Source organism: Eucalyptus grandis, chromosome 6 (assembly GCF_016545825.1).
Source record: "Eucalyptus grandis isolate ANBG69807.140 chromosome 6, ASM1654582v1, whole genome shotgun sequence".
NCBI classification, from domain to species: domain Eukaryota; kingdom Viridiplantae; phylum Streptophyta; class Magnoliopsida; order Myrtales; family Myrtaceae; genus Eucalyptus; species Eucalyptus grandis.
Window position 1 is genome coordinate 5,902,684 of NC_052617.1, and position 15,335 is coordinate 5,918,018.

Genomic DNA, 15,335 nt, shown 5'->3' on the forward strand with positions numbered 1-15,335 from the left:
CTAGAGAGAATGCGAAATTTGTAACCGTTAACTATTAATATAATGTTGAGCGGAAAGACATATTTTGCTCTAACCACAATCTTTAGAGCAATTCTCTAGATGAAATACTATTTGCTATGCTTAAGTTTGAACCCGCTAATTTTCATCTTGACCATGATTAATGATTGTCAATAATACTTCGGACCGACCCGACCTGAACAAAACCCACTTGAACTGAAATTATTGGATCTTGACCATGATGATATGTAATACATCCATAGTAGACATAAACATTTCGACATCAAACAAGATATTGAAGACGATCTCTCCACTCTAATGGGAGCCATAACAAGGCACTCAACTTCGAGCCTTCGGCACTGATTTTGGGTGAACTTTGTGAAGCAGCCATGAGAAACAACCCTGAGAGATCTTCTCTTGATCATCAATGTTTGTTGTGCCATCTTCATCTCCTCCTTGTTTCTTCTTCTTCTTCTTCTTCATCTTCTCTTTGTGCTGCTTCCTCTGCAAATAAGCTTCTGCTAGCTCAGGTCCTGCCATGGACGTGATGGACATGTCCTACGATGCAAAACGAAGCACAATTATTGTGGAGTAGGATGAGAACAATAATTTCAAGAACTAATGAGCTGAGCAGATGAGGTACTTTATAGAGGTGGCAAGTTCTTGGAGAGCAAGCAAAGCATGAAGCATCAGCCTCGAACCCTAATTTGTCATGTATAGAGGGACTTTAAAGTGACTGGGTACCAGTCCTAAGCTCATCAACAATATTTTTATCTTTGCCAAGTCACTGTTTATGGCAGCTTCAATATTGACAAAAGGTGGTAATGAGTGAGGATTTTGCAGATCTCTTTCAACTCTATTTGAATATGACTTAGTATGACTTAGGAAATACCATCCTTGTTCTTTCTCACATGCCCGTGTCCAATAAAACTTAAGCGACGTGGGTACATGACAATTAATATTCTATGGGCCTTAGTTTACTTGCTTGAAAGACAGAACTATAAGTACGATTGAAAAATTTGAGACAGCCTAAAACTGTAACCACAATATAAATTTATTATTATGGCTGAAGTAACGGGTCCAAGTAAAATGATGTAAGGGAAAATTCCAAATAAGGACCCGAAGTAAATTTATTTTCTCAAATAAGGACCAAAAGCGATTAAGTTAATCTCTATTAAGGACCTTAGCTCGCCGGCGGACATTTTCCATCGATTGAAATAGGAGCAATTTTGTCAGAAATTTGTGATTGAAAAAAAATGGAAAATTCTAAATTAATTAAGTTTAAATTGTTCATTTAGATGTTTACGTTTTCTTCTTTCTTCTCCCTCGCTGTTCATCAACCAAATTGCTGCCCGGTCATCGTCGTGACTCGATTCTCGTCGCTTCTCGCCTTGCTCGACCAGCGGAGAATTTGGGTCTCCGCAAACAAAGAAAGAAGCATATGGTTTTCTTCTTGTTTTTTAATTCATGCCTCAACCGGCGGAGAATTTGGGTTTTCGACTCTGTGGAGGATGGGTACAAGGAATGGGGAGAACTTCGGTCTTTGACTTTGCAGAGAACGGGTACAAGGAACGGGGAGACCGTAGAAAACCTAGGGTTTTTTTTTTTTTTTTTTATTTTAGGATTTGTTAATTTTCCTTATATTTTTTTTGGGACAAAATTGCCCAAACTTCAATTGTTAGAAATGTCACATGCTTGATAACCGTCGAATATTTGGCTGACCAGCAAGCTCATGTTCTTATTTGGAATTGATTTAACCACTTCGGGTCCTTATTTAAGACAATTAGTCACTTTGGATTTTTATTTGATACAAAGTTAATTTCGGGTTCTTATTTGAGAAAATCGGTCCACTTCATATTCTTATTTGGAATTTTCCCATAATGTAATTCAAAAGCCCAAGCGTGTCCAAGGTGCTTACGTTTGTGCATAGGTCATGGAAGCTTAAACTAAGATTAATGGCAAACCTTGTTCTGCCCCGAGCCTCATTAATGAGAACAACGATGTCCCTAATAATTTAATTTGCGATAAACACTCCTCGTATCAGATTAGGGTGATCTGACTGCAATTCCAAACTCTCCTCAGGTCGCAGTCGAAGGAAATTTGGGGTTTCAAGAAGAGCCGAAGCTTCAACTTGAGTTGTAGAAGATATGCTCAATTTCCTTGTGAATTTATCGACCAAGAGACCTAAGTTTTCTTAAACAATGCAAGTTACAACATTAGCTTCATTTGTTCTAGTTTCGAGAGGATTCGATATGATGTTTCCCCCCTTGTTATGTTGGAAAGATGTTTTCGTAAAATCATCTTGCCAATTCTAGGAACTAGTTTGGGGATAAGTGTCAAACAAGTCCTAAAACTATTACATTTATAACAATTTAATCATAAACATTTATAATGACATCAATTTAGTCCTATGCTTGGTGAGGTCACCTTGGCCTGGGTGAGGGCAAGCCCCAACAAGGGCTCACCTCACCAAATCCTTGGGTGAGGGTTGGTCTCGCCAAGGCCAGTTCTAATGAGGCTAGCCCTCCTAGTCACAGATGGTGGTTGGTCATCGGCAGAAGGCAAAAAAATAACAAAGAAAAAAAAATCCAAGGAAAAAGAAGAAATAATAAAAGTAAAAAAATATTAAAATATTATAAAAAATTATCTACGTCAGCGCAAGTAATGCCACGTAACCTTGCCAACATTAGCGTTAACAATATCATGTCAAAATTAATCAGAATGACTAGTACTAGATTAAAATGTTTATGAATAAATTGGCATCATTAAAATGTTTAAGTTTAAATTGACGCAAATATAATAGGTTCATGGCTCTTTTGACACTTTTCTGGCTAGTTTGCATTAGGTTTCAAAACTCAAATGACATAGTTCTTGCGCAATATGATTAAAATCACACAACCATTCCTCTATGCTTTGCCATACTGAAATACTTGCACATCATCAATCATCTCTTGTTCTTTCTTCGTGTTTTCCTAGTTGTATTTTATCAATAAATACATACTTACGTATCCATTACTTATGGTCTCTTCAGATTTACGATGTGCTTCTAAGTGCACTCTGTTCATATTCATCTAACTTTATTCACACGAATAATCACATAACATTAAGGTAAAAGAATCACTAATGGATTTATCTGCAATAGATATATTTATCGAGGATATAAAAATCATGACCTATCAATCATTCCATAATAGAGTTATTACCGAATATCTTCATTTTATTTTCAATAGTTATTCAGCTAATCATGTTTGGATGGATGGTAATTGCTTCCTACTCCGACACAAAAAGGTAGCTGGCGTGGCCCGACTGAGAGAGGAAGAAATGCTGCCACCGAAACATGGAAACTCGGTTGTCACGAATCGTTAAATCAAGTGGATCCCGCATGAGGCCCGTCTTTCATGCGGGTGGGGCTCGAACGATGCGAATTCAAAGCGAGGGTTCTCAAATTTCAAACGCAAAGAATTTGAACCTTGAATGAAGCAAATTTTCTTTTTAGTTGGATATTATCTGGACTCCTTCATCCGTTAGCTAATGTCAATCTCATTTCTCCCAACCGTTTCTTTGTGCTCTGGATTGAACTATAGACTTGATCCGTTGTGGACCTTAAGATTCATCGAAACTAAATAGCCCAAATCACTTAACACATCATTGCATGGATTAGACTTACCAATCCCGACCAAATCTAAAGCGAATCGAAGCATATTCCTTTAAGTTCGAAGTGTACTTTCACTTCAAGAAATCCACTAGTAGAAATACAACATTAATAATCCAACAGGAAATCCCCCAAAAAAAAAAGAGGGAAAAATCTCGCAAACTCATGAGACAAGATTTAGCTGCTATAGACATTTATGCTAAGCAGAAAAAACGAAAACAAAGGAAAAAAAAATCCCAGCTGAAGCTGAAACCGTTCATGAGCGCCAGCGGGGAGCTACTCCGGGGGAGCAACACGGGGTGCTTCTGCAGAGGAAGGATGGACATTGGCCTTCCCGAACACTCGGGACAAAGAGAAACGTCCTCTCCCTCCGCCGCTCGCCGGCCGCTCCTCCTTCTTGCAGTCGCCCGCGTCCTCCGCCGCCGCCGCCACCGCCGCCTCCTTCGCCTTCTTCATCTTCTCCTTGTAAAGCTTCCTCATCACGTACGCCTCCGCAAGGGCCGTGCCCGGCTGACAAACCCCCGCGCCCGACATTTTTCCCTCCCTTCCTTCCGAACGCGAAGATCTTTTTCCCGGGGATTTCTGCTGGCGTGATGGGCGACGGAGGGGATGTTGCAAATTCTGCAGAGCATCCGGATGTGGGCGTGGTAAATATAGAGAGAGAGAGAGAGAGAGAGAGAGAGAGAGAGGGTGAGAGACAGCGAGGAGGCGATTCTGACTTTGGCTCTCGGCGGGCGCTGAGCGTGTTCTGCGCATTTTCCTCCGTGCTTCGCCTCCGATCTTGGTGTGCAAGGCAAGGCACGGGCCCGCCCGAAAGCGACCACTTCCAGTGGAATTCGAGTGGGAGCGTGACGTCATTGGCGGGCCGGGCGCCGGGCGGAGGGGGACGAAGTCAGCGATGAGGTGGCGTTTTCCCCGTGGGATAAACTAGATGGGTGGGCCGGGAGGGGGATGACGTCAGCAAGGAAAATGAATTATTTAGAAACGATTTTGGTTGATTGCATTACTTGAAAGGATTAGTTGATAAAAAAAATGCTTTCATTATCGATAATAATTTATATTTGAATATTTTCGTAAACCGTAAAAATATACATTTTTATTTAATTTGTAAACAATATAAATTATCAATGTTTTAGAAAATTATTTTTTAAATCATTTGTATTTAGCAAAATAAATGCACCCGTTTTTCCAATTTTCAATGGGTGAGCAGACGTCCACATGACTGTACTCTGAAGCAGACGTCCCGGCCGGTGGGATCTGAAATGGCTCGTATTCCGTTGACCCCACGAAACATGTGGACCAGGATGAGTTGAATTAGGGCAGAGATTATGCATGCTGAATCGAAGTCCATTATAGGTTGTCTGGCCCATGGCAATTTTATGCGCACACCAGAATAGCCCATTCTAGTTCCAAGCCCAAATGGGCAAATTTTAGGGCCTAGGAAGGAGGATCAAAGTGTCAACAACATATAATTATTTTCCTATTTTGTTAGGTAAGTAAACCTTAGGTCCACGAAATAGCTATGCAGATTCAGGCAAGATGTGAGTCAAAACCTTGACTGGGCGGCTCAAATCCGAAATTTGCAATCGGAAGTCTAGAGAATCAAAGGCGTGTCATAAGCCTAATGCGCACATAAAATTCCGTTGTCTAACAGTTAAACAAAGACAGAGATTCTCTATGCCCCCGCCCGAAGCCTTTGTTTTAGGGTGTCAATAAATCTACCATGGTTATGTTAGCCATAACAATGGTCGATTGTGCACGTGGGCATGGAGAGAGTCGACAGCCAATGGCAAGGATTGGATGGAATCGCGACTAAAGTCCGTGTTTTCATTTGGTGCATTTGAGCTCTCGTGTTATTTTCTGTCGGGCGGGCCGAATTTTATGTTTTTCTTCGACTATTCGGCCCGGAACCTCGTGGCGTTCCCCTCCCCTCAGCCCACGATCATGGAACTTTTTCAGCTATGATAGAGAATAGGAAGGACTTGAATTCATCTTTAAAAACTTAGATTTTATGATGGGATAATAGATTAATAGGTATGAACCCCTTTGAAATTACCATGCTGTCTACTGTTTTAAAATATGTCATTAGTATGCATCAGAAGAACGCCGTTTGTTCCTTTATTGAAAAAAGGAAAAATCATTTGACACCCACAAGCTACAACCTCCAAGGTGAGAGGAGTATTACAGGAACCAGATGAGAACGAGCAACCCTCACAGTAACCAAAGAGGCATCACTTCAGCAGAGATTTTAGCCTCCTTGAAGCTTCCAACATGCACTCCCTACTCCCGAACGCGCTCACCCTTATGTAACCTTCGCCGCCGGGGCCAAACCCGGCCCCCGGGACGGTCACGACGTGGGCCCTCTCCAGGATCTCGTTGAACACCTCCCAAGAGCTCCGGCCCGGGAACTGCACCCACGCGTATGGCGCGTTCTTGCCGCCGTAGACTTTTAACCCGAGGGACGTGAACGCATCGATGATTATGTCTGCGTTCTCGTGGTAGTAGTCTATGGATCTGCAGAGAGCCTGAGACAAGAATTGGAAATCTTCTGTTAGATTATTGTTCTCGGTTGCTTTCGAAAGATCGAGAAACTGTTAGACAGAACGTCGATGTCGATTGATTTGATCACCTGGTAACCATCTGCAGAGAGGCAAGCTAGGCCTCCTGCCTGAGAGATGCTCGATGCGCCGTTAAAGCATGTGCACATGATCCGATTGAAGTCCTTTCTGACCGGAAATCCGTTCGAGTACTTCAGCTCCTTAGGCACGACGGCCCAGCCGAGGCGGACACCCGTGAACCCGGCAAACTTAGAAAAGGAAGAGATCTCTATTGCGACCTGCGCATAAAGAACCCTAGTCAACTTTAATCACGCCTCAATTTTTCCACCATTCGAGCTTAGGATACGTTCTAACAATCTTCTAGGTCATCGTGAGGGTTATAAGTGTGAAATGAAACAAACCTCCTTGGCTCCGGGGATCTCAAAGATCGACCTAGGGCTATCGTCCGAAATGTACGAAGCGTACGCGGAGTCATGAACTATGATCGACCCGTTCGCCTTGGCAAACTCCACAAGCCGCTCAAGCTGCGGTCGGGACGCGGCGGTGCCGGTCGGATTGTTGGGAGAGCAGAAGAAAATGACATCGGTTCGTGGGGTCGTCGCCAGGTCGGGGAAGAAGTCGTTCCAAGGACAACATCTCATGTACACGATGTTCTGAAACTTCCCGGTTTCCTCCTGGAACTTGCCCGCTTGACCCACGATTATGCTGGAATCCACGTAAGCCTGTCCATGGAGAAATATGGTTTTTTTTCTTGAGTACTTTTGACAGCTTAGTCCACGTAAATTTTTTCAACTTTTCTTGCGCCATATGTTCGCTTTATGGTGTTAACTTTTCATGCTATGGAATTATCATCGTAATTACCGGAAAAGTTGGGTCCTGAACAGCAATTGTCATTCCGGATCCCAGGAGCATCTGTTGGAGAAAATAAACATCATAAGGGTTCTCAAGCAATATTAACTCTACATTTCATTGAACCAAAATAAAAACGACCTTAAATGATAATCGTTAGCTTTCGGCTAAGAAAAGGTCCGTCATCCTTAATGATGGCAAAAAATGACAAAAATAGTTATCCTAACTTCATGTACAATACTGTTAAAAAAAAAAAAAAAACTTCATGGACAATATTAAATATACTTAGAACATTTATTTCTCGACAATATTTACATGTATATGATGGAATACACACAAAAAATTAAGATCGTTTTTGGATATTATTTTATACACTAATAAGTGAGGATGTAGGATAAATGACATTTGTGTATAATTACATTAATCGCCAATCTACATAAAACATATCTAATGCGACTCGTGGAGACCACTTTTCTCTAGCAACATTTCTTGTCCTATTTTCATTTTTATTTTATTTTTATTTTTATTTTATTTTATTTTTCTTTTTTTCTTGCTTTCTCTAGTAACATTGCTTTACCTGGAGGCGAGAGATGTCGCCTTGGGCACCGTCCGATACGAAAACTTCGTCCCACTCCACTCCCTTATCTTTGTAAACGACATTTGCGATAGCCTCCCTCAGATCCTTCACAGAAGCCAAGTCGAATCTTAATAACTCGAGTGTAGACAAGACAGCAACGACTGGACATAAGCTTCAGTAAACTAATAATAATAAGAAGAAGGAGAAGAAGAAGAAGACGCCCTCGTGACGTGATCACTCATGCACATGATGTCCTTCTCATGACGCAACGCATTTGCAATTTTCATTTGAAACCCTAATTATTGCACTATTCTTTAACCTTAACGTCGTGGGTTATGAAGCAAAGCAAGGTGGTCCATCTTATTTTTGGCTGTCAGTATGCGAAACAGAAGTTTGACCTTTGCATTGTGAACGCCACGCGAAACAACCCGTTGGCCATCTCACGTTCTCATGTGAGCAGGTATGGCTTGATTCACTGAACTCAAGAGCGGCCACCGCCTAATACGTCCAAAAAGGATCTTTCATCGCTCTTTGGTTTGGCATCTTATATGTTGATACGGATTATTATCCATACTATGAATTAAGTGCAAGAAAGAAACGATTTTCTAGGGCATTGATGTAATAATTATCTATGTGCTAACTGTACCTATTGCTCGTGATAAATAAAATTCTTGCAACATCCATGGCTATTGCTCTCCTATGTATGATCGCTACAGTATATTCTTTCACTTCCTGGATACAAATACTTGATAAAGAAGCATATTTGGAGGTACTAATTCATGGCTGGGATTTGGCAGTTGATAATGATGGTCTTTGAAGCAGAATTTTCACGGGGAAGTATTGTATCAGTATGTAGGGCTTAATTCGCAAACAAAGACAAATCGTTGAAGGCTTGAGATAAGCGAATTTTCCTATAAGGTAGCCTGACACAAGTTCTCGGGAGTTGCGTGATTCAAAATCTTAAATCTAGTGTTGGCGATGGAGCACTTTGGTCACATAACTCACATCAAAACCTTAAATTTTCCACGAATAGATAGTCAGGGATGGCTAGAAAACTAATGCTCAATGCTTATAATTCCTCCGTGCAAAGAAACCCTAAAAGGACCCACAAAAGATAGGATTATATCAGTCCTCTTCCTATTTTGTAAGCACTATGTACGTGGAAGTCAAGCAATAACTTTCCGCGAGAGTTTCCAGCTCGAAAGCTAACATTATTTATGACGCAAGCAATCAATCATACATGCACAACATTTCTAGTACATGTGTAGCTCAAGGTTCATTCACAAGTTTAAGCCTAATCAAGATGCTTCCTCCTTTTATTTTCTGACCCTCAAATTTAAAGAATCCCGGTGAGTAGAATTCAATCCGTCTTCGAAGTCTCGATTGTACATAGTTTAGGAAGATAATTATCTATGTTGAATATAATCCCATTTTGTTTCCGCCATGAGAGCTTGCTTATACAAGAAACAAGGCATAAATGCACGTGCAAAAAGTATTAGGTCTTCGCCCACTTGGCAAGGGCTAGGTTACCACAACGAGGTACGGACATTTCCTAGTATCTGCCTTAGAAAAGTCACTTCCTTTATAGAGATTATATGGTCCAACTCTTTCGAACATGTTTAGTTGTTGCAAGATTATATAATAAGATGGTCACAAGAGCTTACTCTAGGGAGTTCATACCTTGTACCTGACTTGGATTTGACTGACTCTTAAATATAAAAACAAGTCAAAGTCTAACTTGAAAAGTCAAAACGAATAGCCAGGTGTAGAGGTTGCCCCTATGGTCATGAATAGTAACGAATTTTTATATGTTATTAGTGTTTTCTAGAGCAAGAACCACAATAATAAGTATTATTTTTCAAGGTGAATCTCATGTCAATAAATACTCCTCTAAAACCGTGGACTAGACAAGATGCTAACCAAATTTTAGGTGGATAGCCCATCTAAGGACCGTTCACACTTGGTACGATGAGAAATTTAATTTATGTGGCGCACCTAATTCACACATTGAGTCTATTCTATACCGATTGAGCACATATCGCGTGATTTAATTAAATACTTTACCGATGAGAATAATCAACTAATATTTTACCTTGTTTCCTTGCTCATCTCCATATCCTGTGTATCCCGCATCGGTGGAAAGAGCAAGTGCTTTCTGCGACAGGAAACCAAATCAATAAAGAATCACTTAGATATAAGATAGAAAGATAAGAAATTATCCTAACCCTACCCACCACTTTCCTCAAGAAGGAGGAGGAGAGAGAAACTGTTCCATTAAAAAATAGTAGCGTAAGAACAAGTTCCCGTATGAGAGAGAAATGAACCACGTGCTTTGACTTTCAACCTCTGTTTAGATTCAGCTAGGGCAGCCCGGAGATTTAGGAAGTTTCTTGATCATTTGGCATGTCCTTACCTGGCTATTGCGCTATCATGCTGGGTTGCACGAGTTCTCAGGGGAGGAAAAGAAGGATCTTGTTTGGGACCATGATGTCCTGGACAATCATGTCTTACCTGGCTATTACAGACGCATGGTTATCTTCGCTCACTTATTTTCCACATTTTTGTTTCTAGTCCAGAGACAATGAACGTAGCACAATCTTTTGGAAAAGGGTATCCTCCCCGAGTCGGTTCTTAATTATTGTTGACTTATAACTTAGTCGCCAGATTCGTTCGTGGATCTTACTTGGTGTTAACTTCTCCAAAATAATGCAATGGACATATTATAATGGGTATTTGAATGAGCGAGCCATTTCCAAGCATTCTGTAAGATTTCGCATAACGATTTGTAAAATATTTTTGTAACTCAATTCTTTATAGCTTTGCTATTTCTTTCGTGGACTCTGTTATAGGTTACGCGTTACTTGTAATTTGGGATTGAATTTTTTACTTAGAAGAGTAAGATTCAAACCAAGAAGAACGGTTCAAGGTCTACAAAAGCATGGTATAGAAGTTTCTTTTTTAAAATGTTTGTGATAGGCCTTCTTTGAACGTGGAATGTGATTCACCCATTCAAAGGTACCTTTGTAATTCATCATGACACTTTGTAAATCCATTTACTAAATGAACATTAAGCTGCCTAGTATTACTATAGAAGCAGATTTATCTATCCTTCAACGAAAAAAAAAGTTCATTTAAAGCACTGTATCTCATGCATGTAATAGTGCAGTCAAGTCCTAAGCATTTGACCGAATGCAATCAAAGTCCAAAATATCTTTAAAAAGGTGCAAATATGTCCTATGATAGTCCTTCTGAAAAATGACTGGCGTGACAATTGAAAATTACCTACGCGATTAACTTATATCACTCTTTTCAATGGGAGGACTCGGTTGCATTCTAGATAAAATTAATTGAAGGTTTGAATTGATCAATTAAAAGGCTGAATCTTCGATCATGTTCTGTACTCTATCAATGACTCTGGGTACACTTTCTTTTCGTCCTTTGACCTTTTAGCCGCTGGGGCCATCGAAGGGGGGACCAAGGTGTCTATAAGGCCCACCAAAAAAATCTCTAAACCTAAAAAGAACCATCCTGAAGGTCAACTCAAACATCGACATTACCGATATCTGTCTGCATAAAGTCCTTTACCTGGGCCATGGCCGATGTTATGATGTGGGGAATAGGCCGTGTCGTGTCGCCTATTCCGAGCTTTATCAACTTTGCATGCGGGTACTTCTCAGCGTGCTCAGCCTCGCGAATCGAAATCTTTAATCCCACAACCGAAACAACAACAATAAAAAAAAAAAAAAAAAAAAAAAACATTATATGTCAGGAGAGAAAACGAAATCTCAACGGAAAAGAACTCGTCTTGATCGATCCTCACGGATGAGAGCTGACCTCGGGAAAAAGATAACCATTTTTCAGGCTTTCCATGTTGACATTTCGGGGGACTCTGGTGCAATGACCTGTGATTGGTCTCGGAAGTATGTGTTAGATACGAGAATTATTAGAAAATTTCGATGCCAATGGTCCATTCGAACGACCCAAGTTTGAATACATCAGTTACACATAAAACTAAGTCAAACACATAATGGACCGATCAACTCAGAGAGAGAGAGAGAGAGAGAGAGAGAGATGAAACGAGGACATGACTGACGATCATCACGCTTGGGGTTGACGAAGAATAATCCACCCACTTGCTCAAGATGAAGAACAGAAGTACGCCCTTTTGACTTTGTGAGTGGACACGATCAATTTATTTATTTTTTCCTCCAGGTTGAATTCTAGAAAAGGACGCATGGAGAGATGTTGAAATGCCAACTTTGTAACGACCACGTACATGTAAGACCACCATTCATGTTTGGATGTATACGTGCTTTCCTTTTTGCCATTTTTTCATCTTTGGACTTTTACTTTAAACAAATGAATTTTTGGGTAACCAATTCTTATTGTTGAGAAAAGAGAGGAGAAAAGAAAAATCCATTTTCTCATGGTGGTCAGATTAATCAGAGAATCTTGTCAGGTGATACTTCTAGAGAGAAATTAGTGTGATGTTAGCAAAGTGAGATTGATAGAGAAAAGGGTTCTATCAACTTGTGCAGAAATCCTCGCTATCAAAAGTTGATTTGTTCTAATGAAATCATGAGTATATATAATAGATAAGAATAATGTGTTTGTATGATATGTTATGATTTTAAATCGTTTAATCATGTCGCCCATGGATCAAGATTGCGCTAGTACTATGGAAAGTGCATATTCTCGGCGCCATGAGATGTGCTAGGATAGACTTACCAAGTCTTGCCTTGTCCTCCAATGCCACACTGCAAATCACCCTGAAAACACAATGAACGTGAAAAGTTACTTTAGAAGAGTACCTACACGATAACTCCGAATACATCTTCCTCATCGAACTATCTAATCCAACTTCATACGTGGTCAATAAGAGAGAATGAGAGAGAAATTTGAATCCTCATGCGTAACACGATATACCAGACCTGGACGAATAGAGCCGTGGATGGCGAGAAGAAGCTGCATGAGGCATGCGAAAGCGAGAGGATGGCAGGTGAAGATACATGGCTCTCCCTTCTTCGAGATCAGACACTCCTCGGTATCGAAAGAGCAAGAGAATGATGCTATAGATCGAATGATATGTGAGCTTAGGAGGGAATTAAAGGGCCGGTTGGAGCCCAATATATAGGGCTCGCGTACAAAGACCTAGAAAAAAATTTGACCATTCGGTAGTTGGCGGATATCTAACTCGCCATGGTATTTTCTCAGGAACTTCCAGGAAAAGAACAAAGGGAGATGAGACAGGCGCTCACGCAATCCCATCAATCATCTGGCCTCTCTCTCTCTCTCTTCCTTTCTTTGGGGCCTTCGTTTTTTTAGCATGAATTATTAGTTCCTTAGTCTAACATGCAGAGATATGAACACTCTTGCATCCCACAAGCATACGTATAACCCTCAAACTTCAAAGTACTTGCTCTCAAAATGTGCTCCGTTTATGTGGAAAGTTTGTGCGGAGGGTTACACTTTCCCCGAAATTGCATTGCCCTTTTGGCCTTTAAGAGTCCATGACAAACCGTCGCATGCAAATTAGCTTGCCTTTAGTGACTAAACAAGGAAAAATGAAATCCAAGCAAACATGGCATGGATTCTAGGAACCTGCCCCGAAGTTTACGTTCGTGCGACTTAGCCCTCCCCTGAGAGCGGAGGTCAAACGTAGGAAAAGAGGACGGGACTTTGAAAACAAAAACAAAAAAATACTTCGAACCCTGCTTTCAGCAGCTTCAACGTTATTCTCATCTAATCTGCTTTAGTAAATTAACGTTCAACAAGGAGCCGGCTGGTTCCAAGCAAAGTTTCGAACCGTCTTCTACGCTTTGGACGCAGCTTGTTCAACAAGAGAGGTTGCACACCATCTACCGATGTATGTTACGTTACATAGGTTATCCGCTATTCGTGTTGTGAAATTTCCCTTCGTTTCGCAAGTATACGCCGATCTAATGCGTAAAGCCAGGTGTCATCTGGTAATTTACATAGTTGATTGGCGATGCATCATTTCCCCGGCTTTTCCGAGAGCCGTCGAGAGTTGAAAAGTGATCGAGATGGAGACGCCAATAGAAGGATCGCGTGTAGAATCTTTGTCTTATTACCATCCTTGTCACACACGAATCATCTCCGTACCATGAATGTGTAGGGGACTTTTTTTTTGTTTTTTTGTTTTTTAATAGTGGGAAAATTCATGGCTTAAATAGGTCCATACATTTTAGATAAATTGCCTAAGGTGCAGGGCTGGCCTGTCCCCGAGCGGCAACAAGCTAGGCAGTCCGAAGACCACCCTACTGTATATAAGCCGTCCACCAAAAATTTAGACACGTCTATCTAAATTAAAATTGACTCCACCCTTATCTATCCAAAAAATCCGTCCATTTTTTTTTTTTTTTGAAGAACATATGCTTTTCGTAATTTAGGGTTTCGAAATGTCTACGATCACTTGATGTAATTTTCACATGGGGAAAATTTTTCATGTTATGGAAGATTGAGAATAAATGACCTTATCTTTCTTATGATCAGGAAATGAAATGACACAAATTTCAAAATCTTATGGGCACACATCAAGGTTCGTATTTTCCATCAACTCATTTTTTATTGACAATTGCAAATATTTGAATATCCACCCATATGCGAAATAAACTAGGACAGAATCTAACTCTAATATAATATTAAAATGTCAGACCCAAAAGCTTAAATGATAGGTGAAGAAAAATCACATGTTCCCATGATCAAAGGATGTACGATATTGCAACACCACATTTTTATGAAGCAGGTTGTTTTTTGTCCTGAAAGCAAACAAATTATTCTTATTTAACCAAATCACCAATTGATAGTCAAAGAGTTCAAACCATTAGATTAAGACCCTCAAGCACGCACTAGATTTTGGCTAGATTAAAGTGTGAAACTATATAAAAGGATTGCAAAATTACGTGGTTGGTAAGACTTAAACTGAGAACCTCTTATTTTGATATGGATTTGACATGAAATCATAGGGATGGAGATTTGTGAAAGTAGAAGGACTTAACTAGACAATCATAAAAGTATGTGGACGAAAATTATAATATTACGTAAGATTATTGTCAACTATTTAAAAAAATTGTTTTTATATAAAACATGGGTTAATATTTAAATATGTTAGGAGAAACCATGGTCTTCCTTACTCATCACCTGGTTGCTGCCGGTATGAAAACAAAACATCTCTACACTGAACTTTATATGCAGAAATACTCAACAGGGACTTTTTCCTTGCTAGTCGTTTCCCATAAGAATACAAATTTCTCTATTGCAAACTTCAATGCAGAAACATTCAACGGGAGCTTTTCTCTGAACTTACCAGACGCTGGAATCCTGTCGGATCCCACGCAACTGATCACGTCATATCGGAGCACAACAATAATTAAATGAATGAGAGTCCAATATCATAAAAATTATAAACCTTTCGCAATTTATCAATTTAATTATAATTATTTTCACACTTTATCAATTAAATTATTCTAAAAAATTTTGATTGGAAATCATTAATGTGAACGTCGATTATGCAATGTGACACAATCAATATTATTGTAGATAATTTTTCAAAAATAAATTTTATTATCACTTTTTTCTTCTTCTCAACCAAATTTGTCAAGGGCCATGACTCTCACCAACAACCAACAAGGGCTTGTGGGTTCTCGCCCAATGATTGCGACTCTCACTAGCCAAGATGAAA

The 15,335-nt window shown here is 40.0% G+C and overlaps 1 protein-coding gene across 1 annotated transcript; it reads right to left on the reverse strand.

The window, feature by feature from the left end:
- Positions 1 to 5,742: 5,742 nt before the first annotated feature.
- On the reverse strand, positions 5,743 to 12,714 carry LOC104416356 (probable LL-diaminopimelate aminotransferase, chloroplastic). The gene is made up of 10 exons (XM_010027758.3): positions 12,565 to 12,714; positions 12,362 to 12,402; positions 11,468 to 11,535; positions 11,219 to 11,335; positions 9,726 to 9,788; positions 7,634 to 7,738; positions 7,069 to 7,119; positions 6,609 to 6,929; positions 6,279 to 6,485; positions 5,743 to 6,174 (listed from the first exon to the last, which is right to left on the reverse strand). The coding sequence occupies exons 1-10, from the start codon at positions 12,642 to 12,644 to the stop codon at positions 5,881 to 5,883; spliced, it is 1,347 nt and encodes a 448-aa protein (XP_010026060.3). The 5' UTR covers positions 12,645 to 12,714; the 3' UTR covers positions 5,743 to 5,880.
- Positions 12,715 to 15,335: the final 2,621 nt, after the last annotated feature.

Bases quoted from the DNA above. Each gene is read 5' to 3' on its own strand.
- LOC104416356 (XM_010027758.3), bottom strand. From the start codon at position 12,644: ATGTATCTTCACCTGCCATCCTCTCGCTTTCGCATGCCTCATGCAGCT. The intron at 12,403-12,564 runs GTCTGGTATATC...TTGTGTTTTCAG, and splicing joins CCACGGCTCTATTCGTCCAG to GGTGATTTGCAGTGTGGCAT. The intron at 6,175-6,278 runs GTGATCAAATCA...TTCTTGTCTCAG, and splicing joins TCTCTGCAGATGGTTACCAG to GCTCTCTGCAGATCCATAGA.